The following is a 23,205-nucleotide window of genomic DNA, read 5'->3' as shown; positions in this document are numbered from 1 at the left end:
TGTACCTAATGCCTGCTAAATTTAGCGATTTTTTGCTTATACAGATCTTGAAAACAAGTTGCAACTTGGATACCTTTTCAGAGGTTGTTAGTCTGGAGTTTCTGTGAGCTGAAAGTGCAAGAATTCTGATGGTCATTCATTCTGTTGGTTATTATGAGTAAAAATGAACAATTAGCATAAGGCGGGCATGTTTTTTATTGATTTTCTTAATTATTATCTTAATCTGAAACAAGAAACTGACAAACACTAAAAAGTTGCAAAGCTGAACTTCTTGTTTGAATTTACCCGTTCCACCTTAAATGGTGCAGCAGTTACATTCAGGCTCCTCAGGCACCATTTAAAGTGGAATAGGAAAATTCAAACGCGAAGCTGGCGAATGAGAAGCGACTTCAGCCTCAGAAAAAGTCAAACGTTAAGAGACATTTTGCAAGAAACTATTAAACTTTTAGAAAAGTTTCCTGCCGGAGATGCGAGAAAAGCAGCTATAGCTGAGCTAAAGCTTAAAGCAGATCAAAGTAAGTCTGTGTTTTTGTTTATATATATTTAGCCTATAGTAGCATATCAGCACATACTGAGACATATTTACAGCCAAGATGGTAAAACGGACATAAAATGTTGTGGCTCCCAAGGTGGTTTGATTTTTGTTGAAAGGACAAAATGGCTCCTCTTAACATTTGGTGGTCACAGGATGCTGCCCATAGAACACTGTTAGCTATATATTCTTGGTTGGTGGACTATTCTCAGTCCAGCAGTGACACTGATGTTTTTAAAACTTCAGCACAGTGCATTGGTTGTACGTTACCTATTGCAGTGCATTGTGGGATTGTTTGAGTGCACTGGATCTGTTTTTGGACTCTACTACAAAATGGTGGAGCCTCAAGTTAGTATATAGTATAGTATATACAGTATATTCTATATAGTAAACAGGACACAGTTTCAGATGCAGACTGTATATTCTAACCCTAATATTAACATCAGCAACAGAAAAGAAATGATTTTGCTCTTTAATTTAAAGAAAATGAAGTTTTGAGCTTTAGATAAAAGGCCCAAGCCATCCTGACGCACCCTCCCCCCACTGTGAGAACACCTCATCCACACTGGAGCTGAAACTCCTGCCAAACGCAGCGCACTGCTCAGAGGATCTGGCAACCCAGCTGACTAATTGCACTGTCCTCCCTCCACACCTCCTCGGCCTCCTCATCTTTTTGTTTCTTCCTCTGGGCCTCAATGCTTTCTTCACCGGATGATTAATTTTGGTGGTTTTTATCCCACCAGAAACTTCTTCCCTGCACAAAAGACTGTTGATGGCCATGCTTTTCACCACTATTGTGTCTGTGTGCTGCTTCAGTGATTAACAGTCTCTCTCTCTCTCTCTCTCTCTCTCTCTCTCTCTCTCTCTCTATACAGAGCCCAGCTCACACTATGTGATCTCCCTTAAGGCCTTCAATAATGCAGGAGAGGGAGTGCCCCTCTATGAAAGTGCTGTGACCAGATCAATGTCAGGTACCTCTCCTTCTCTCTCTCTCTCTCTCTCTCTCTTTCTCTCTCTCTCTCACACACATCTCACACCCACACACACACACACACACACACACACTAACACACACATACATCCTTTGCTGAGTGACTCAGAATGTTTTCTAACCTTGACAGGTGAAAATTTTTACTATTCCACCTGATTTTTTTAACCCTATCACTCATCATATGTGACTCACAGGTGCCGCATGATTTAAAAAAAATTGAAAAAAAAGTGAGGAATTTAATTGTATTCAGCCACATGTTGGATAGTCAGTTCTGGATCACTCCAACTCATCCCAAAGGTATTAGATGGAGCTCCATCACTCCAGAGAACACAGTTCCACTGCTCCTCAGCCCACTGCTGGGTGGCTTCATACCTGTCTAGCTTGGCTTTGGTCATGTGACTGATGTGCAGCTGCTCCAGAGTGTCTTGTCAGTGGTTTTCTATGGCAGTTATGCAAGCTGAACACCTGTGTCAGCAGTGGGTGCACCTTAAAGTAATCATCAGTCAAAAGGACTTACACCAGATGCCGTTGATCAGCCTCTTTGGTGTCCACCTTTTGCTTCTTCTTGTGCTGGAGCTAACAAACACTTTAAGTCAATAGTCACCCAAATCTTTTCCTTCCCCACAACGCTCAACCTGCTCAAGCCACATCCAGCTCTTCAAGTTTGCACAGATTTCTTAATGTGGTTTGGGATTCACTGTAGCTGCGTGATCCATGCTGTACCGATCCATTTGTGTGACCGATAGGCTACCAAGGAGGAGTCTTCATAGGACAGTCCTACTGAGGACCCGCACTACCTTGGCTGCAGCCTAGGTGACGCAGCTTTTGACTTACTGTAAGCTATAAAACAAGCTAAACTTCATCATGTATCTGCGGTCAGCCACCTGTAAACAGGTGCGGTGCTGAATTTTGACTACCTGCAAAATCTGACACACTCGTGCATTTAGGCATGTCACAGACACGTTGATGCTACTCAGTTTCTTCCATTTCTATTTTTAAACATTCATTTTCAGTTTGTCAATTAAAGATTAACAGTTATTTATAATTACAAACAACAAAAATTGTGAACATATTTCGTGGAGACCTCCAGTCCTGCGTGACGTACATACACACGACAAGGAGTCGCACAACACCCACTGTGTTGAGCCACACTGTGAAATTTTGTTCATTTTTAGTTGACAGTAAGTTGAGAGAAATTTTCAGGATTTATTTACAGTAAAGACTTGGGTGACTATTGAATTCTAGTGCTTGTTAACAAGGTTAGCTCCGTAGCCCCAGTGCTAAATTACAGATGCAAACTTTGGACAACAAATATGTCTTGGCTGAGTGACTACCTCTGAGGAAAGTGGACAAATTGCACTGTTATAAATTGACAAGATCTGCATCTCAGTTAGATAAATAAAATCAAAAAGGCTTTTTTATTTCTCCACTAGCTGGCACTTCTTCTATCCTCAGACTCACATGGCATATTTTCCTGTAGGGCTTCTGGATATGGGCAGCTGTGGCATTGCTGGGATTCAAACTCACAACCTCCTGATTTTGCAATGAGTTAGTAGACAGCTGGACCACATGAGACAATGCCATGGTTTAAAGTTAAAACCGCAAATATTTTCTTCAGTGTTTTAAACACTTAAAGACACAAAATCTGAGCTGCTTCATGTGTTCCTGAGTGATGCAGTGGACTAAGCCGCCTCCCCAACAGGAGGTTGTGAGTTTGAGCCCCTGTGATGCCACAGACATCCATAAGTGTGAACCCAAGAGGAAAAAATGTCTAGCAGGACTGTGTGATAGAGAGAGTCCTGGCTGGGGGGGCAGCAGAGTATAAAGAACATGTTTGTTTTATTTACCAAACTGAGACGCAGAACTAAAAACTTCTTCTTTAAAGAAGTTTGAGTTGGGTGAACTCTGGTGTCCTCAAGTTGAGTCAACTCAAGAAAAGCCATGTAATCTGTTGCTATATCATTGTGAGTTGAGCTGACCTCTCATTTTGAACAGTGTGTGTGAATTATATTTTTTGTTGAACCGCTCCTTTAAGGCAGCTGAACTCAGTAATTAGGAGTCTGGTTTCTTTAGAGTGTGAAATGTAGCTGCAGCTACGTCTCTCCATCTCCACTGTGTCCTCATTTACCTCCGTGCCAGTGAGCGCAGAGAGAAAAGAGGTGATGAGCTCAGAGCGGAGAGCGAGGAAGCAGCACAGACGCTGCTGAAAACCCTGCAAGGCTTCCTGCTGGGATTGAGTCTTTTCTTCCCTCTCTCTCTCTCTCTCTCTCTCTCTCTCTCTCCGGCTCTGTCTGTCTCGTTCGTTCGCCTGCACAGCCGCTGTCGGAATAAAATCAAAGCCTGTGGCTTGGAGCCATGTTTGTGTTTTGGTTGAATTCGGTGAAGTGTTCAGAAGAGGAGAGTGAGGTGAACGGTGTTTTTGCTCTGGGTGTCCGTGCCGTCTCTGAGGTGCGGGTCAGGAAGCTGGAACCTTTCTTTGGTTTATTTTAGTGCCTTTTTCAGCTTTTGCTCCCACCTCACTAACACACACACACTAACACTCACATATACACACACACTAACACACACAACACCAGATACGCATCTGTATCACACACCTCCTTCAAGATTGTTAATATATTAATATATTATATACATAAAAAATTAAATGAGTAAATTAAATAATGAACAAATGTACTGTTTTTAATGTTGTTATTTGATTAATAGCAGTTTTTGAAAAATGCAAAGACGCTAAATTATTTCATAAGTCTGTTCAGACTGAAGAAAGATTCACTCTTCACTATATTTGGGCATAAGGACCCTTTCTATATACACCCACTGAGCACTTTGTTAGGAAGACTGTACTAATACTGGGTAGGGCCTCCCTTCGCTTCTAAAAACAGCCTCAATTCTTCAAAGCATGGATTCCACAAGATGTTCGAACATTCCTGTGAGAGTCTGGTCCATGTTGACTTGATTGCATTGTGCAATTCATGCACACTTTTCAGATGCACTGTCATGTTTGACCTCATCCCAAAGGAGTTCTATTGGATTCAGATCCAGTGACTAGGAAGGCCACTGAAGAACACTGAACTCATGTTCACAAGACCAGTTTGTGGCGTGGTGCATTTTCATGCTGGAAGTAGCCATTAGAAGATGGTAAATTGTGGCCATGAAGGAAAGCACATGGTCAGCAACTATTCTAGGGTTTCAGTCATGTAAATTTCTGGCTTCACTGCTCCACATGAACGTAACTAGAGGTGAAAGATGGCTAAAATTACTCTTCTTACTTTGGAAGAGAAAAACGTTTCCTCGACAAAGTTGATAAAATAGTCTGAGATCCTTATACAGTTTCCCCTGAACTCCTGATTCCACTTAAACTGGAGGAAACCTACCAAATTAGTGTTTTCCTGACATTTATACTGATCTCATACTCAGCTCCTCTCCCTATTCTGGAGAGTCTCTCACAGCATTTAACAGCACAGAAGCCCACCGGCTCTTCACGTCAGGGTGGGTAAAGGATCCCATGGTGTTCATATAGAGGAGAAACACTCTGCCATCATAGGAGGGTAACGACATCAGCTAATTAACACAGATGAGATCAATGCTGGCCTTTAGATAACTTTAGCTGATGTTATCAGCCGAGAGATGAACAGTCACCCCCTAACGGAGCTGCAGACCGCCGGGATAACTTTACTCTCTGTTTCTGATTTAAATGAGGTTTAAATGGAGAAACATAAGCGTTAAATATCAGACTGAATGTCGTGGGTCTGAAAACGACGTCGTGTTTCGACAGACGTGATTCTGTAAGTTTACTGGTTCAGTTAGTTCAGAGTTCAGCTCCAGTCCTGAAACCCTGCACTGCATAACTGTGGTTTCCTGGTTAAAATACCTGATATTAGCAGAAATTGAGATTTACCAGAATAGACTTTGTTTTCCAAGTCTTTAACTGTCCAGTTTTAAAGAGCCTGAGCCCACTGCAGCCTTAGCTTTCTTTTCTTGATTGAAAGAAGTGGACTCCTGCTGTTGTAGCCCATCCACCTCAAGGTTCGACGTACTGTGTATTCTGAGATTCTTTTCTTCTCATAACAATTGTACAGAGTGGTTATCTGAGTTACCATAGCTTATCTGGCTCGAACCAGACTGACCATTCTCCGCTGACCTCTCATCATCTAGCTGTTTCTGTCTGCCACTCACTGGATGTGCTATAAAACAGTATTGTCTGCTGTTAAACAGATATAGTTTAGCTTTACAGTAAAAGGGCATGGATCTTAAGTGAGGCTATTTCTGTGTAATTTATTATCGTTTTCATTGCATTACTGGCCATCTGTCCTATTCACTGACTTGCAATCCAATTTGCAGAGTCTAGCAATGCAGCTGTTTGATAGCTCTAAAGAATCTGGATGTTTCAAGGCTATTTTTGTGCAGCAGTTACGCTTTCCATTCTAAAAGCTGTGAAAAGGAGCTTTTGGAAGGCCTCTAACTGATGGTGATCTCACTGCTTGCCTGTTATGAAGCCAATTTATAGGAATACTCCAGCGTTTTTTACCCTCATCTCTACCCGCTGTATCTGTAGCGTACAGTCCATTACCACAGATAATCATTTAACACGTCCTCCTGTACTCAGAATGAGAACACTTGTTGACCAAAAACACGATTACAGCACAGGTGAATGGGAGCTGGAGCAACTGCCCACTGACTTCCGTTCTAAGTGCATTTTATGTCAACAGAACCAGTTTTTGTGTTTGTTCTACGTACAGAGAAATGATTGTCAGTACTAATGAACTGTACCCTACAGATGCAGTTCAGGTTGAAAGATATGGGAATATTCCTTTAAAAAAGCTGTTAAAGGCAGGAGTATAAGCCCAGTAGGGGTGCACGTGCTGTTTGATCTGATCTAGAGGCAGAATAACGCGTCTACTTTCTTCTTCACACTCTATTTATATCAAACCTCCCTCTTTTTATGTCTTCTTTTTTTCTCTCGCACTTCTCTTTTTCCTCTTTCTTTCTCCTGCATCAAACCCAACAACAGCCCCAACACACACATATATGTGCGTGTGTATATATATATATATATATATATTTGTAAATACGTTCATATAGTATTAATTTGGCCCATATGTATCATAGAAACAGGCAAGACAAGGGAAGTTTATTTCTGTAGCACCTTTTATTCATATATATATATATATATATATATATATGTATATTCATACATACATCATCTAAACTGCTTATCCTTCAGGGTCACAGTGGGGTGCTGGAGCCTATCCCAGCTGTCATTGGGTGGAAGGCAGGATACACCCTGGACAGGTCGCTAGTCCATCGCAGGGCAGACAGACAGACATACACATTCACACCTAGGGGCAATTCTAGCATGTCCAATCGGCCTGACTGCATGTCTTTGGACTGTGGGAGGAAACCGGAGTACCCAGAGGAAACCCACACAGACAAACAGGCAAACTCCACACAGAAATGACCCTGGTCACCCAGCCGGGAATCAAACCCAGGCCATTCTTGCTGTCAGGCAACAGCGCTACCCAGTGCGCCACCGTGCTGCCCTATTCATATATATATTGCTTCCAACTCCCAACAAAGAGAGATGTCACAAGCGCGCACACACACACTTCCCCACCCACACACTCTTTGTCTTTTCCTCCATCGGTATTCCGAGGTGCACCTGCAGGTTGTTGATGATGCAGATATCACAGTATTAGATAAACACTTCATTTATCTATTTCTCTGCCTGATGGAACACAGAGACAAATCATTCTCCAAGAATGTGCATTCATTTCTCAGACAAGCCTTATAGAGTTTTCCTGTTTGATATGCTTGATCAGTGCTGTTTTTGTGCGTTTACCTGTCTGATGTAGCTATAACAAATGGTGAGGAGGGCACAGTGGGCCAGATGTGTGTATGAGTGCAGGTGCAAAATGTGCCCTGATGCGACCGCAATATGAGCCCACAACACGTGATACACAGACTTAAAAAGGCGCAGTGAAAAGATGAAGATGAAGAAATGAAATCCTTTCCAACAAAAACAGTCTAGAGGGATGATATTTAACTCCAGCTAAGAAAGCAGAGATAATACGGACTGTATGCTCATACTGCAGCCGCGTCACAGCATATGTTGCAGCTTGTCTTTTTGTATATGTACCCAAGATGTGGACTCGATGTTACTTTGACTCGAGTCACGAATTTGATGACTTTAGACTTGATTTGAGAAATTTTCACACAATGTAAAGGACAGGCATTTTCAAATTATGTCAAAAAATGAAAAATTTGAGATATGATTGGGTCCGATTTGTGCCTGAAATGGGACCATAAGGTTTAATACATCAGGTTCAGTGTCAGGTGATGATGATAATGATGATGATGATGATCTTACTGACTTTTATATCTGTTTCTACACTAACTGTCTTCCTTCTGCCCTTCTTAGGTGTGCCCTGTAGTTCTAACTGGTAGTCACTGCTTCAGTCTTTTTAGCTCTAGTCCTGTTTATATCTGAATAGAGTGCTGAACTCTCTTCTCTTTTTCTCTATCATTCCATTTTCCCTCTTTATTTTTACCCCTCCTCTTTCATTCTCATTTGATTGCTGCCTGCATGCTCTTCATTTTTCTTGCTTGCACAAAACATACTCTCCCCTACCTTTCAATATGGGTGTGTGTGGGTGCGCGTTTGTGTGCGTGTGCATGTGCGTGTGTGACCACAGACCCTGTCGACCCATCAGACGATGATTTGTTCCATCTCTTTGATAAATTCCCCACCCCCATCCCAGATACGTCCACTCCCATGATCCCCCCTGTAGGCGTGCAGGCCGTGGCGCTGACCTCAGACTCGGTCAGGGTCAGCTGGGCCGACAACTCCATCAGCAAGAACCAGAAATCCAGTGAAGTTCGCTACTACAGCGTCAAGTGGAAAACTAGCCACTCCACCAGCGGCAAATACAAGGTAAAAGAGAGGGATGGGTGGATAGATGCATGGATGGATAGCGCGTTGGGAGGATGGATGAATGGATACATGAATAGACGAAAGGATAAATGGGTGAATATATGGATGTTAATGTGTGGATTTGGTTCTGGACGTGGTGGAGGCACCATGACACCAGCACACTCGTACCAAAAATTCTTCTTTAGTTTTTGTTAAGCTAACTAACACAAGATGGATGGATGGACAGATGTACTAGTGGATAGAATGATGGATGGATGGATGGATGAATGGATGGATAGATAAATTGTTGGATGAGTGTATTTGTGTTTGAATGGACAGACATACTGGTGGATAGAATGTTGGATGGATGGATGGATGAAGGGATGGATAGATAGAATATTGGGTGAGTGTATTTGTGGATGAATGGACAGACATACTGGTGGATAGAATGTTAGATGGATGGATGGCTGAATGGGTATGAATTAATGGTTGGTTGGATGGGTGGGTGGGTAAAGAGAATTTTGGATGAGTGGAATGGGTGGATGGACAGACGTACAGGTTGATAGAATGGTGGATGGATGGATGAATGAATGGAAGGATGGATAAGAATGAATGGCTGGATGGATATGAATGAATGGTTGTATGAATAAGTGGGTGATAGAATGGATGGATGGATAGGCAGGTGGGTGGATAAATGGATTGATAGAGTTGATAGAATGTTGGATGGAAGGATGGATAGATGGATGGATACAAGGATGGGCAGATGAATGGATGGTTAGATAAGATGTTGGATGTGTTAAGTTGGTGGATGTATGGAAAGACAGATAAAGTGATGGATGGATGGATGGATGGATGAATGGGTGAATGGTAGGGAGGGTAGATGGATGGTCTGAATAATCACACATGTGAAATGATGATAGTGTTTTGCTCATTCAGTTCTTATTACTCTTAGTAAGTGAATATGTGAGAATGTGTGTGTTGCACTGAGAGGCATTCAGACATTTAAACAGCCTGCTTTGTGACGTTTGAGCTATATAATGTATGTTTTCCATTAGTTACATAATGAAAATGTATTTTTTTCCCCAGTCGGCAGACACGACGGCACTGAGCCACACTGTGACTGGTCTGAAACCCAACACCATGTATGAGTTTGCTGTCATGGTAACCAAAGGCCGCAAGTCCAGCACCTGGAGTATGACCGCCCATGCCACCACCTATGAAGCAGGTGCTTTATTTGTTCATTAATGAAACATTACATTTGTAATATTAATTACCCCATATAAGGCCAGAACTGACCAACGTGTCAAACTTTCTATTACACTCTAGAAATTAAGAATAACTATGTAGTTACTGAATAATAGGCCTCAGAATGTAATAAGCCTGGTATTTTAAGGGGTTAACCTTTTGAACTCTAGTCTTACTATTCAATTACTAATCCTAAGGCTTATTATTCATTAACTACTATGAACCTATATGTGGACCCTTAGAGTTTAAGGGCAGTATGTTGTCTCTCAAGTTTACTAATGTTGTCCAATTAGGAGCATTAGAGGCTAATTTGGATGAACGTCTCTTTGCAGATATGTTTTCGCATTTGCACTGAAAGAATCAATTTCAGTTTGGTTTTGTTTCTTGTTTTTATGGCCAGCCGTGCTTTAATGGCTTTACCTCATTACCTCCTGAAGGTGATGCTCAGTTTTTCATTCGCCGCCATGGTCAGTCACCATGATGTTTTTTGCTGCTTTTTGGGCTCTGATTACCGTGGCTTTGTTTGACTTTTCCTTATAAATGGTGGGATCTCTCTCTGCTCATTACCCACAGTGCACTGCTGGTTAAACAAGCAATGATCTCAGCTCTGTTTTGCAAAATCCATCATCGTTACATTTCTCCTGCACACAGTGCCTCAATTCATCGTTTCCTTTTCCAGAGCTAATATACAAAGCCTAATTACGGCCGTTTCCAAGGCAAAAACACATGGAAATAGGAAAAAAAAACACATTTCCAAAAAGGGCCGATGTAATTGCCTTTTTATTTGTATTCCTCCGTGATTTAATTTCAAAGCCTAATTGAGGTTTTGTTTCAAAGGTTTCAGGCTAAGCACCTCAAGGCCAAAAGCGTGCCGTAAGCCGGCAGCCCTAGCGCTGTTTTTGCCTGTGGCTTGGGGATATATATATACTGTCAGGCAGCAGGGCATGAATGACTTTGCAGAACTCCTCTATCTGCAAGCTTTTCATTCCGTCATTCTGTCAGCAGCCAGCAATTCTCCAGCCAGCCCGCAGCTTCGTGGACGTGTTCTATAAAGCTGGAATTAACTGAGGGTTTAGGCTGAGCAATTTGTGCAACGCTGTGGAATTGGGACACAGCCAAAGCGCTAATACTGACCCTACTGACTGGATGTATAAATCTCTGACCCCATAACGATTCATTTTGATTGCGATTCTTTGGAAAATGACTCAGCAAATCGTAAAATCTTCAATTTCACCATGATTCAATTTGATTCAATAACGCTCCAGCCCCTTTTTTCCATTTTCCACCTGAAATTACACCCCCGAATCTTGAGGCTTTTTACACAAGCAGTACATAAACTAGAGGGAATTTTATGCTGGAATGTTACTGAAAAGCCTTCAAAGTGAAAACATCTAAAGATATTGAAATGAATCTGTGATAATGAAAAATATGATGAAAACAACAAAACAAAATTAGGCGCTTTCCTAAATTTCATTTGATAAATTATATTTTAGTGACTACAAATTAAAGAGTTCATGTTCCTCAAAACTTTCAGCTTTTGAAGCTTGTGTCATCAGGGGTCTATTTTCACCCTGCAAAATTTGGAGTTGATCCCTCCTACTGACTTGAAGTTATTCAAGCTAATTCAAACTAATGTCATGTGCCTTTAGTAGCCTGTCCAAGTGGCCTTTTTGACTTTTCCAAGTGGCCTCTTGGGGTCTCCAAAGTCCCCCAGCCTTGCCAACATGTAAACAACTCATTTCCACTGCACCAAAAGTGTGTTTTATCTATACTTTATGGCAACATCTTATAACATATCATCTTATAATGACAACCTAACTTCCTCAACAACCTAATGACATGCACCTCTCTATTCACTATACAGCAAATGTGCTTTTCTGAGGCAAGTTTCCTGTTTACATCCCACCTCCTTGGATGCATGTCTCCATAACTTGGTGCCTGATTGGTCTACAGACTTGGCGCATGTGTTGTTGGAAAGCTTAGAGCTATCCAGGCGTATGTGTTTGGAAGCAGAATTCGAAGGGGATGATATTTTAATTATTTTTAATCCATTGCATTTTATTTTGACCGATTGTTTTTTCTAAGTACTGTTTGCATAAAAATGAGGATTACTAACAAATGGACTGAAGGAAAGACACAAGTTTGGCCTCATTCAAAAGAGGAGGCAGGGGTATGAAGTGTTTGTGTGTGAGACGTACCTGTGAGTGGCAGCGGCCATTACGCACAAGTGCTGCTGTGATTCCAGGGAGATCTCTCTTACTTGGAATTACCTTTTTATTTGATTTTACTTAGACAGTCATAGATTTTAGAGTATAATGGGTTTCATCCTCGTAACCCTGAGAGTCAGCCTGTTCGCTTGAGGTACAGTATGTCCTTATTGGCCAAAAAATGGCTTTATGAAAAATATGAACATTCATACCTAATGTACCTATTTTGTCATAAAGGTATTTTGTAATCAAAATATTTATTTCTCTAATGTAATTAATGGTGCACCGGCCAGAAACTGTGTCCGATTCCCCCTGTCACACAATACTACCAAGCTGGGTGAGTGACCGTCCTACCCAACCGTAGAGGCCATTTGTGCTTTTTTTGGACACCTGAGTACAGAGGGCCTCATCAAACTCTTGACCCCCTGACGATAGAACTAGATGGTTGTGCCACTCCAGAGTCCATGTTTGATTATTTTGATACATTTCAGAATTGCCCTCAACAAAGACGCAGTGTCATTACTGTAAAGCACTGCTCTTATGAAGCACCAAAAGCTGTTTGATTGCTCATAGCGCCCTCTGGTGGAGCCTTCTAAACATCTGCTAAATATGAGTGAGTGAGTTACAAACCTAATGGGCTTTGCACTAAGCTTTTTCTCTATGTCTTTGTTTGAAAACGGCTTGAGAATTTTACTTTGGCCACAAAATGAGTGCATACTTTATTGAATATTATTATAATCTATCATAATCAATCACAATTGAGCAGACGAACTGGCAAATTCAGGTCAAAATGAGGCACTAATTTGCACTCTTTTACTACTGACCCCTCTTTTCAAACCCACTCATCTGTCTTTTTCTTTGCATTTGCCAGCACCGAGCTCCGCCCCTAAGGACTTGACCGTGATTGGTCGTGAGGGCCGACCCAGATCCATTCTCATCAGTTGGCAGCCGCCCCTCGAAGCTAACGGCAGGATTACAGGTAAGAATGAGCTCCATCGCTTATGACAGTCACCACCATAGATACTCTATTTTCCTTTTTAAGTAAAACTGAAATAAAAAGTAAAAATGTTTTTCCCTATTCATTCATTTTTTATGAGCAGTTTTGGAAAAATAATATCAATCAAGAATATCATATTTCACATTCCCCTTCCACTCTTCCCTGATACTGTTTCACTCACAAATGAAAGGCAGGAAAGTGATTTATGTTTTCCCATTCACGCTGACTTTACCCCTGTTCACTGTAGTTCTAGTTAAACCCACATACTGATTGCTATTCTGCGTTTACATGTTAAAAGAAACGTGCTGTGCCTCAAAGCGGACTGACAGTTGCATAATGCTGTGGAAACGGTGCCGTGGTGACATCCTGACCAGTGAAAATGGATGACTGTAAAAGGAGAGTTTAGCACACTCTGCAAAATATAGAGCACACCCCAAAGATAAAGCCTTGATTTTCTAACAACATGACAGTGGCGTGTAACAAATACAGCAGAATTTGACCTGCAGGCCATCAGACCTCCATACTTCAATATTTCACACAGATTCAAAGTCAGATTTTTGCTTGAAAATAAGCTTTAAAAAAGGAAAAGAAAATCTACTGCGTGCCACCAAGGATTTTTTTTCAAGATCTTTACCTTATTTCAATTACAGAATTAGGGTTTATTGCGAATCGGACTTTGGCTGCTGATCATCAAGTCATACATCTTTAGTTTTTGAGAAATTTTTGTGTTTGCAGTGGAACATGACCATAACTCCAAAATCTTCCCTAAACGGAGTAAAACAGCGTTTCTAAAATCTCCACCCTGGAGACTGTTTTCAAAAACATCTGTTTTCAGTGAACCAAAGTGAACAAAAGCTCCGTTTTTGTGTGGACGGGAGGCTAAAATGCAGAGAAAAACTAGGTTTTCAAAAACTGTGCGTACTTGTGGACCGACTGCTGAGGTGATCACTGAGATGTTCAGCATCGATGACACCCAAAAAATCAACATCTGATTTATTTCACAGCAGCAGTTGATGGTTAAAAAAGTTTGGAAAATTGAAATCTGGTCCTGGTGGTAGTTTTCCATAGCTGCTCCATTGTAAACAATGGAATCCTATTACAGTCCAGAAAGAATAAAGATAGTGTCTCACTCTCTCTCTCTCTCTCTCTCGCTCTCTCTCTCAGGTTATATTGTGTACTACACGCTGGATAAGAACATGCCTATAGACGACTGGGTGATGGAGCCCATCAGTGGAGACAGGCTGACCCACCAGGTTATGGATCTAAATCTGGACACCGTCTACTATTTCCGCATCCAGGCCAAAAACGCCAAGGGAGTGGGGCCACTTTCTGACCCTGTCCAGTACAGGACATCGAAAGGTACAAAAAGCACCACACACCTGCACAGCTGACATAACAGAATAGGCAGGTAGTGTTCTCCTCCAAGCATGTCGAGCTTTACAAGGATGCTGTGTTAACAGCAGTCTGAAAAGAAGAGGTGGAGCTTCACGTATCTTGGAAAAAGCTCATGCTAGCCTTCACCTTTATTTCGTGAAGCATATATATGGTTTCAGCGTCGCTCCAAAAGTGTTTTGCTGCGTCTCATGGCAACGCTGTATGCTTATTTCCGGTACTGCCATCTGTTTTTGCACATGCGCAGACTGAGAAATACGAAAGAAATCTGAGTAAGAGTTCACATGCAGTGAGAAATCTGATCACTGAGCTAAAATCCAGCTGTCTTTACTGGATTTCTTTTAGAAATCGAATTTGTGGATCTTACTCTGATCTAAGATTTGAATCAGAGAATGCTGTTTACATGACCATTTAAATAATCGAATAACTGTAGAAATCCGATAATGATCTGATTATTGAGTGCATGTAAATGTTAATGTTACATTGTATGTTAATGTTATTTAACATCCTTCTTATTCCTATCTTTTCCTGATGGCTTCAGTCAAATAAATAGGTGTTCTTAGTCTTCTTAGCTTTACATGAATACACTAGTGCATTAGATCAGGATCCTGACTGTCTGAACTGTGCTCAGGGTTTTGAGATGAATTAGGAGCTGTTTGAATTCTCTGGATCTGTCATCTTCATCGGGAGGGTTAAAGACAGAGACCCCCCATGCACTGATACACACTCCTAACCGCACACACACTCTGATGCAAGTCTAATTAATGTGATCTCCAACATCTGCTGCTCTCAGACTCAGTGTGCATGCATTTGTGTGTCTATGTGCATCTGGAGGGGTCTTAGGGGGCTTGTTGAGGTCCCTCAGGTCTGCTGCTTCTCTGCTGTTAACTAGAACCACTGAACAGCAGTCAGGTTTAAAGCAAAGCATGACTGATATATCATTACGCTTACAAAATTGGATCATAATAAGGTGGCGTCTGCAAAAAAATAAACCAAATGTGCATTATATAAACCCACTGATAACATCTTTAGCACTAACATATGATATTTGATATCTGAGGATTTGAATGGCCAATCTGCTGAGGTCACCACTATGTTTGTTACTGTTACTGTTTATTTGAGGTTAAAACCCCAAAAGTCCACTAAATGGCCAATACATTTCTCCTCTTTTGATGTTAACTGGGTGGTCTAATTTGGGTACAGCTAGGGTCACAGCATGTGGCTTGTCCTGCCCAATATAATGCATAACCCACGGCCTTTCTCTTCGAGTCTAGGCATACTTAATGAGCAAAATACAACAACCAAGCGAAAGCTAACCCAGCTTGTGTAATCATACTAACAAGCTGTCTCATCTGCTTATCTGCATGACTGTCATTCATTTGTTGGTTTTACAACTGGCAATGTTAACCTTGCTTGTTTACACATTGTCTGAAGGCACATCAGTTACTAAAATGGCTGTAACTCTTACCCTGCGTTCACACCGACAGCGACTTTTCACTTCTTGTCGCCCAAATCGTTGATCGCTCATCGCCTGTGGGCATTTCTGAACTCGAGTGGACCATAAGTTGCCATGGTTTCTCTGACGCCAAGCACAGATCAAATGCGTTCCCACTAGAAATTAAAATCCTGGTCAGAAATCGCTTGTGTGCTTATTTTGATTTAATCCTGTGTCTGTGCGGTCAGTTTTTAAGGAAAACAGTATTTGGTCTTTGTGATTTACTATCTATTTGTGCCAAAAGCACCGCCTCCATTATTCAATCTCTAGTAGGAACAATTACCTAGGAACCAAAAATGGAGCGCACCATTTCACAGAGGCGGAGATAAAGCGTGTACTAAGCTGCTCAATACTCAATTCCTATTGGTAATCGCCACATCGCTTTGCTCCTTATATGCATAAAGTTAAACTCCGCTCAACTTTGTCGCGTCACTGACTCCGCCCACTTTGTGTCGCAAACGTTCACGCCACCTCCTGTTGTTGGAAATCGCCAGATGTCTCTGAAAATGAATGACCTCCAGCTGCTTTGTCGCATCGTGTCGCTGCCGGTGTAAATGCAGGGTTAACCTCTTAAATCTCAGGCTTATTACATACTAAGGCTTATTATTCAGTAACTACAGGGAGATTCTTAGATTATAGAGGTGTGTAATAAAACTTTGGGTCCTGGACATCTAATGGGTTAACTTCTTTTAGACATCACCACATAAAATCTAGATATTTTAGTGAGATGTGAACGCAGTGGAGTCTATAACAAAACCTGTAGGTGTAAAGACACTCATTTCACCTCCATCTTACATTGTTGGGTTTAGTTTTTGAGAAGCATTGGAGGCTGGGAGTGTTGGACAAAGGGATGTCAATCAACCGCTCATTTGAATACTAGGCCACACCCAGAAAGTTCTCAGATGGATGTGATAAGCAGGTTTTAAAGTGTACTTTATTATTTTTTTTTCATTCAAACTTTGCTGGATGTTTAATATAATCATATTAAAGTATCTTACAAACATTCCTTTATGATTTTATCACTTTAAGAAATGTGAAAATTGAAAACACAGTTGGTAAACTTTTAGAGCCTGTTCAATTATTTGCCAATAAATGTGAAATTAGCTGACATTTTAGCCCCTTAAAATCGGAATCAGCATCAAAGACAGAGCGATCATATCGGCCAGCCCCTGGTTCAGATCAAAGGACAATGTCTCTAATCCCATTTAAGCTGTTAACATTTCAAATCGCTTTGTTTCTTCCGCTCCGCAGCAGCACTGTGATGTGAGTCTCTCACAGCGCTATAGCATTAGCATTAGTATTATAGCATTATAGGCATTACTGATGCTATGGCAACAAAGGTCACGTCCATTTCACCTTCACATAAGAGACATCACAGACAGCTTTAAACCTCTCTGCTGCACAGATCAAACAGAGCTTGACAGATCTGAACGGAGGGCGGTTATTAGCATTAGCACACACTCCTGGCGGGCTGTCGCCAGAGACCAGATCAGATGCTGAGCCCTATACATTCTAATGCTACAATATGCAGATCACGCTCTTCATATACAATAAATACTGAGAGAGAAAAGCACAGCTGCTTACATGGTCCTAACGAATGGGAATGTGTGATGCATTCCTGCTCTGAAAATACAATTTGCCATCTTTTTTTCATCTAATACCAGTGTTGTCATGGTCGATTTGGGTCTAGGTAACAGTAATTCCCTTTATGGAACAAGGCTAAATAATATTCTGCTGCTGCCTCATTGATTTTGTCTCTCTTTTTCATTTTATCGTAGTTGAGCACCCTGACAAGATGGCCAATGACCAAGGTAAGCAGACTTTCTAAATGTTTTAAAGGAAAAGTTTGGCTGAAAAAAGCCAATTTACATAGTTTAGATATTTATGTAGTTACCCCAAATGTAGTTGATCAGCTAAGGCATGTTTGGCATTTGCAGTTTGCTTCTTTAGTCTTGTAATTAAACAGATTTCTAACATTATATGACATTTTGTTATCTATAATATAAAAGTCATTATACATTAGACTGTTAAAGTAGATGTGTTATAATGCACTATAACAGCACTCATTTTAACACATTTTCCTAGTTTGACCCTTCAACCCATCTGTAGTAGTGCAGGCTGAAGTTGCAACATGCTATATGTTGCTAGAATCTGTGATTGTAGCTCTCTCATGCAATGGCTTTTAAAGCAACTCTTCCCCATCCTACACTGGACAGTGCTAGTAGTAGAACTACAGATAAACAAACATAAGGAACAGCAAAGTGGAAACCTTAATTTCTGCCAAGAATCCATGAGCTGTTTGAACGAGAGGCTGCAATCACAGAGGAGTTTAAGCGATGGCTGTATAGATGATATATAGGATGCACTCATTGATTGAGACGTGCAGCCACTGTTGCTCTCACTGGAAGTCAATGTTGAAAGTTGGAAGAATAAGTCTGACTTCTGGAAGGCCTGAATTAATAAGGTTGCATAACACCTGCTTACGCCTTTCAAGACAATTGACACAAACCTGCCATAGACATTAACAACGTGTCGGTTGTCACAACACTTAATTTGGTTAAAAATGGACAAAAGCAGCCTGATGCTGGTTGGAATAAGCCTTTAGAAGTGTTTATGTGAGTTTATTGTAGATGTCATAAAATGCTTATATAGTCTAAAGGCTTATATAGTAACTTTTACCAATCATTTTAATACTTTGACTTTGATAGTATTTTATAATACTATAATAAAAACTATGTACAAAATGACATTAAATATCTAAAACATAATTAGTAGCAATTGTGAAGCCTGAACTGTGTCCATACATTTTTATAGACTGTGGAGAAGTGTGTGTTAATTTAGATATGCAGTTTGCACAATGCTAATTGATGCTGTATTAGCTTCCATTATTCAACTACATTAGCCTAGTAGCTCATGTGTAAAAATAAAGATGCAAACTTAAGACAACAAACATGTCTTGCCAGATGGACTGCATTTGGGGTAAGGCATGTTTATTTGGATTTAGTGTAATAAAGTGACACCTCTTTAATGTCTGTTCAAATTTATGAGATGTCACAAAAAGTAAATATTATGATATGTTGTGTATCGTGAAAATTTCTTAAGGTTTTGTTATATTGAGTTTTTGCTCCAACACCCACAATTTGGGAGACTATAATTTTGATCACCAGCAATGCCACAGCCATCCATGGCTGGGAGGATGGTCCATCCCACACTAGCTAATGCGAGGGTTTGTTAGCTAATGTAACAGAATTAGCAGTTAGTGTTCTCCTCCAAGCGTGTTGAATCCAATGAGCAGCAGCTTTATGCCTTGGGGTATCTTGGAGGAAGCAGCTTGGTAGCAAGACAGCCAGTTTAGTTATTTATTTACTTACTTTTATAAATGAAAAGGATTATTGTTTTACAACAGAGTCGATCTGCCTTTATTGTAGAGATTTCAGGCATTTTCTCCCTTGCACTCTTTCTCTTGCACAGACTCTCTTGCTGTCTTCCGCTCAGGGGTGTCAAACTCAACCTGTGAAAGTGCCATATTAAAAAATCTCATCAAATCTGCAGGCCAGAGGAAAAAGTTTTTATTGCATTTTTAATGAATGTTGTGCTGTATCCCAAACTGACCATTGTTTATTCAAAATATGCAAAAATGTCAACGGTAAAATATAAACACCTGTAGTAGTCCTTGAAATATTACATGGACACTTAAAAATTTTGACCATTTAAAAGTCCCCAGGAGCTCGGTCTTTTAAACCTGCCTATTTGCTTTGAACAGACACCTGGCATCCTTTCTTTACTGCATGTTCATGAAGACTTGGGCTCAATTTCTGAGCTGCTGAGCTGACGTTCAGTGTTTATGTTGGTTGAACTGCAGCTGAAATGCATCTTTTGTGATATGACTGGTGTGGAACTGTGCAGCATTGTGTAGAATTGAGGTGTAACTGCTGTCCCATAGATTGTTGTTGGGGTAAGAGAGTTAGAGCACATTATGTTGAAGGGCATGTTGAGGACTGTAGTGCAGTGCATTGTGAAATGGATTAATATTAATAGAAAAGTTAAATACTTTTGCAGGCCAGATAAGAGTGTGTGTTGGGCCTAAACTGGCCTGCGGGCCTTGCGTTTGACACATGGGCCCTAAATGAAACCATGGATGATGAGAATGATATAGAACTGAGTCGGAGCTGGTTAAAAAATATTCTGTCCTACAGCCTCCGAAGCTCAGGCCAGGCGACGCACCTGGTGATGCAACAGTAGATTGCCACTAGAATTTAGGATGAAGTTGATATCACTTTGTGCAAACATGAAGCCGAAGAGCGTTTAGCCTTTGGAATGTTCATGAATGAATCTTTAAGTGTAGATAATTGCCATTTGGGAAAAGAACAGTTTTGAAATCTGAGTTGGTTGAACTGTCTTTTGAGAGCTTACATTGATTTAAAGGGGAAAAAATAGCAGGGATAATGATGTGTGTGTGTATGTGTGTGTGTGTGTATGTGTGTGTGTGTGTGTGTGTGTGTGTGTGTGTCACTCCCATGTCTGGTCTCGTCACAGGCTGACTAATGAGAGTTCATTTAGGGTCCTGTTTTAATTAAGACTGGAGCCCAGAACAGAAGACTCTTCTGTTGCTTTTAATTGACGTCTTGTGCAAATAACTCAGAGAGAGAGAGAGCGAGAGAGAGATGGAGAGAGAGAGAGAGAGAGAAATGGAGAGGGAGAGAGATGGAGAGAGAGTACAAAGTGCTTTAGCCTTGAGAGTTTAATAACAGAATTAAAGCACCTGCTCGTTGACTTCTGAGCAACGCCAGACCCGTTTAGCCTGCTAAATTCAAACATTTTAACAATCGCAGAACTGCTTTTAATATAATTAACCATCTGGGGAGGCATTTAATTACACATTTGAGCCGAGCTGTACCTAACGCATCCGTCTGTCAGAGAAACAATTCCCCGCCGGCCTCGGAGAAGGGCAAACGCTTGAGCAAAACGTCGCTGACCTCAACATCTGTCACCCAGCCAGGAATCATTTCTTTCTTTTTTTCGGGTTAAAATGGCCCGCGAGCAGAGCGATTTTTCTTAAAAATAAAGTGTGCATTAGTCTTAGCGAAGCTCTGCGGAGTTTCTGAATGTCACACAGGCTCGCAGTCACAAGATCAATGCGCAGACACTGACGTGGTAAATGCGGTCAGTGCCACTGCTGTGGCTACTCAACTTTACCGTGACAAACAACATCATTTGGGCTTACACACACACACACACACACACACACACACACACACACACACACACACACAGACATACACACACACAGACATACACAAGATACATTTTTTCTTCTTACTACTTATTACACAAGTGTTACATTCTTAATACTAATAGTTACATGTATATTACATATGCGACCTTTCATTATTATATAAATATACTATATATATATATATATATATATACATACATATATCACGTGTATGAGAATACTGTACTGCCTGAATGTACTGACAAGGTATAAAAACAGGCATGATGTGTGTGTTGACCACTGGCTAAATGAGCTGTTGTCACAGTGAAAGCCTCAGTGCTCCACTACATATACATCAACTGAAAATGTGCCTCAGGAGGCAGCGGTGAAGCGGCCCGGCCGCAGATCGATTTGTGGACGTTTCGGGAGCTGCTCCGGGGACAAGCAAAGTCCAGGGCCCACTGCAGCTCACACACACACTCATACACACAGTCACATACACCCGCACGTGCATGCACATGTCTCTAGAGTGGATGTCACTCTGAGTAAAGTCATCGGGGCTGATTGATTGATGGCTTGTTGTTTATGCTCTCTGTTCTGTTTGAGTTCGAATCAAAACGCGTCGGCCCACGCTCCGACTAATGTGACTCATTCTTCACCTTCATCAACTGCCTCTGTCTTGCGCTGCTTCATGCCATCATTCTCCCATTCTGTTCTGTACATGAAGGAAAGCAGCGGCAGGGGAATTCTTCCTTCTTCTTCATGTGGCCTTGACAACCTTCGCAAGTCTGGAGTTATTATTGTCATTTTGTTATGCTAGTAAATATAGTTACATAATTACATACGTAATGAATTACATTTACATTCTGTTGACATTCTTTATTGGAAAAGTTTGCACTTGACTTCTTTCAGTTTATTTACACGTTGAGAAAAACATGGGAAAAATGGAAAGAATGGTTTTCTTTCAGGAAATCAAGAATGTACGCAGAACAATCGCTTCTCACCAAATACAAATCAATAAAATCTCCTCTTCTATTACAAACTCAAATGTGGTGTAGAATTTCTCTGCTTGTTTCAGTGAGCTCTTGGTTGAGGTTGGCTACCTGACTCAAGCTTGACAGAGCCCTAAAGATTATCAGGTTTCGGGCCAGGTTCGGGCCGATTTGTCTCATAGAGCGATGAGGCCTGGGTTTATTTTCTAATGGGTTATTTTTTATGTAGTAGTTCTCAGGAAAAAGAATGTACCCATGTAAACTTTGCACAATCTTGTGCACTCTCTATCTTGCATGCTGTCTTTCTCTATCGAATAGTCTAGCTTGTGTATAACAACTTTATTTCATGAATGAAACAAAAAGAAAGCTTGCTAAGGGGACCTTTTTTAAAATTCCAAATGAATCAGGGATGTCTTTAAAGTAGAAACATTATGACCTGGTCATTACATTAGATGAAAGCACTGTCATATACAGTATACAGCTTGCAATAGTATTTTGAGCTCTGATAACAGGAGGAACATGAAACCATGTCTGTGACAATCGGTCTCTCTTGGTGCATTTAAGCAGGTTCAGATCAGGTCTGGGCATCAGATTTAGCTGTGCCAGTCAGGCCTGGTTGAGTCAGGTCACAAACTTGTGGCTTCTGGTCAGGGCTGGGTTTCAGATTTGCTGTACTAGTCATGCCTGGTTGGATCAGGTCTTACAGTGCGATTCAGGCCAGGATTGGGCTTCAGATTTTCAGTACTATTCAGGCCTGGTTGGATCAGTACTTAAAATTGCAATTCAAGTCAGGATTGGGCTTCAGATTTGTAGTACCAGATGTGTCTGGTTGGATCAGGTCTTGCACTGCAGTTCAGGTCCGGATTGGGCTTCAGATTTATAATACCGGTCATGCCTGGTTTGATCAGTCTTGCATTGCAGTTCAGGTCAGGATTGGGCTTCAAATTTAGCAGTGTTAGTCAGGCCTGGTTGGATCAGTACTCAAAATTGCAGTTCAAGTCGGGATTGGGCTTCAGATTTGCTGTACTAGTCGTGCCTGGTTAGATCAAGTTTCAAATTGCAGTTCAGGTCAGGATTGGGCTTCAAATTTAGCAGTACTAGTCGGGCAAGGTCAGGTCAGGTCTCAAAATTAGTCCCAGTCAGGCCTGAATGAGTTGAGTCTCGAAATTGCAGCTTCGGGTCAGGATGGGGCTTCAAATGTTGTAGTACCAGTAAGGCTTGGTTGGGTT

General features: G+C 41.1%; 1 protein-coding gene across 1 annotated transcript in view; it reads left to right on the top strand.

Annotated features, from left to right (window-relative positions):
- Nucleotides 1-23,205, top strand: part of dcc (DCC netrin 1 receptor) — a 400,188-nt gene that overhangs the window by 325,947 nt on the left and 51,036 nt on the right. Inside the window, exons 16-21 of the mRNA XM_036580725.1 lie at nt 1,408-1,503; nt 8,216-8,454; nt 9,520-9,658; nt 12,757-12,864; nt 14,047-14,241; nt 17,548-17,580. Of these exons, the coding sequence (XP_036436618.1) occupies nt 1,408-1,503; nt 8,216-8,454; nt 9,520-9,658; nt 12,757-12,864; nt 14,047-14,241; nt 17,548-17,580 (810 nt within the window). The remainder of the gene's footprint in view (nt 1-1,407; nt 1,504-8,215; nt 8,455-9,519; nt 9,659-12,756; nt 12,865-14,046; nt 14,242-17,547; nt 17,581-23,205) is intronic.

This window comes from Colossoma macropomum, unplaced genomic scaffold, assembly GCF_904425465.1.
Source record: "Colossoma macropomum unplaced genomic scaffold, Colossoma_macropomum, whole genome shotgun sequence".
Lineage (NCBI taxonomy): Eukaryota > Metazoa > Chordata > Actinopteri > Characiformes > Serrasalmidae > Colossoma > Colossoma macropomum.
Note: the sequence above shows the minus strand (reverse complement) of the source record. Positions and strands in the feature narration are given on the sequence as shown.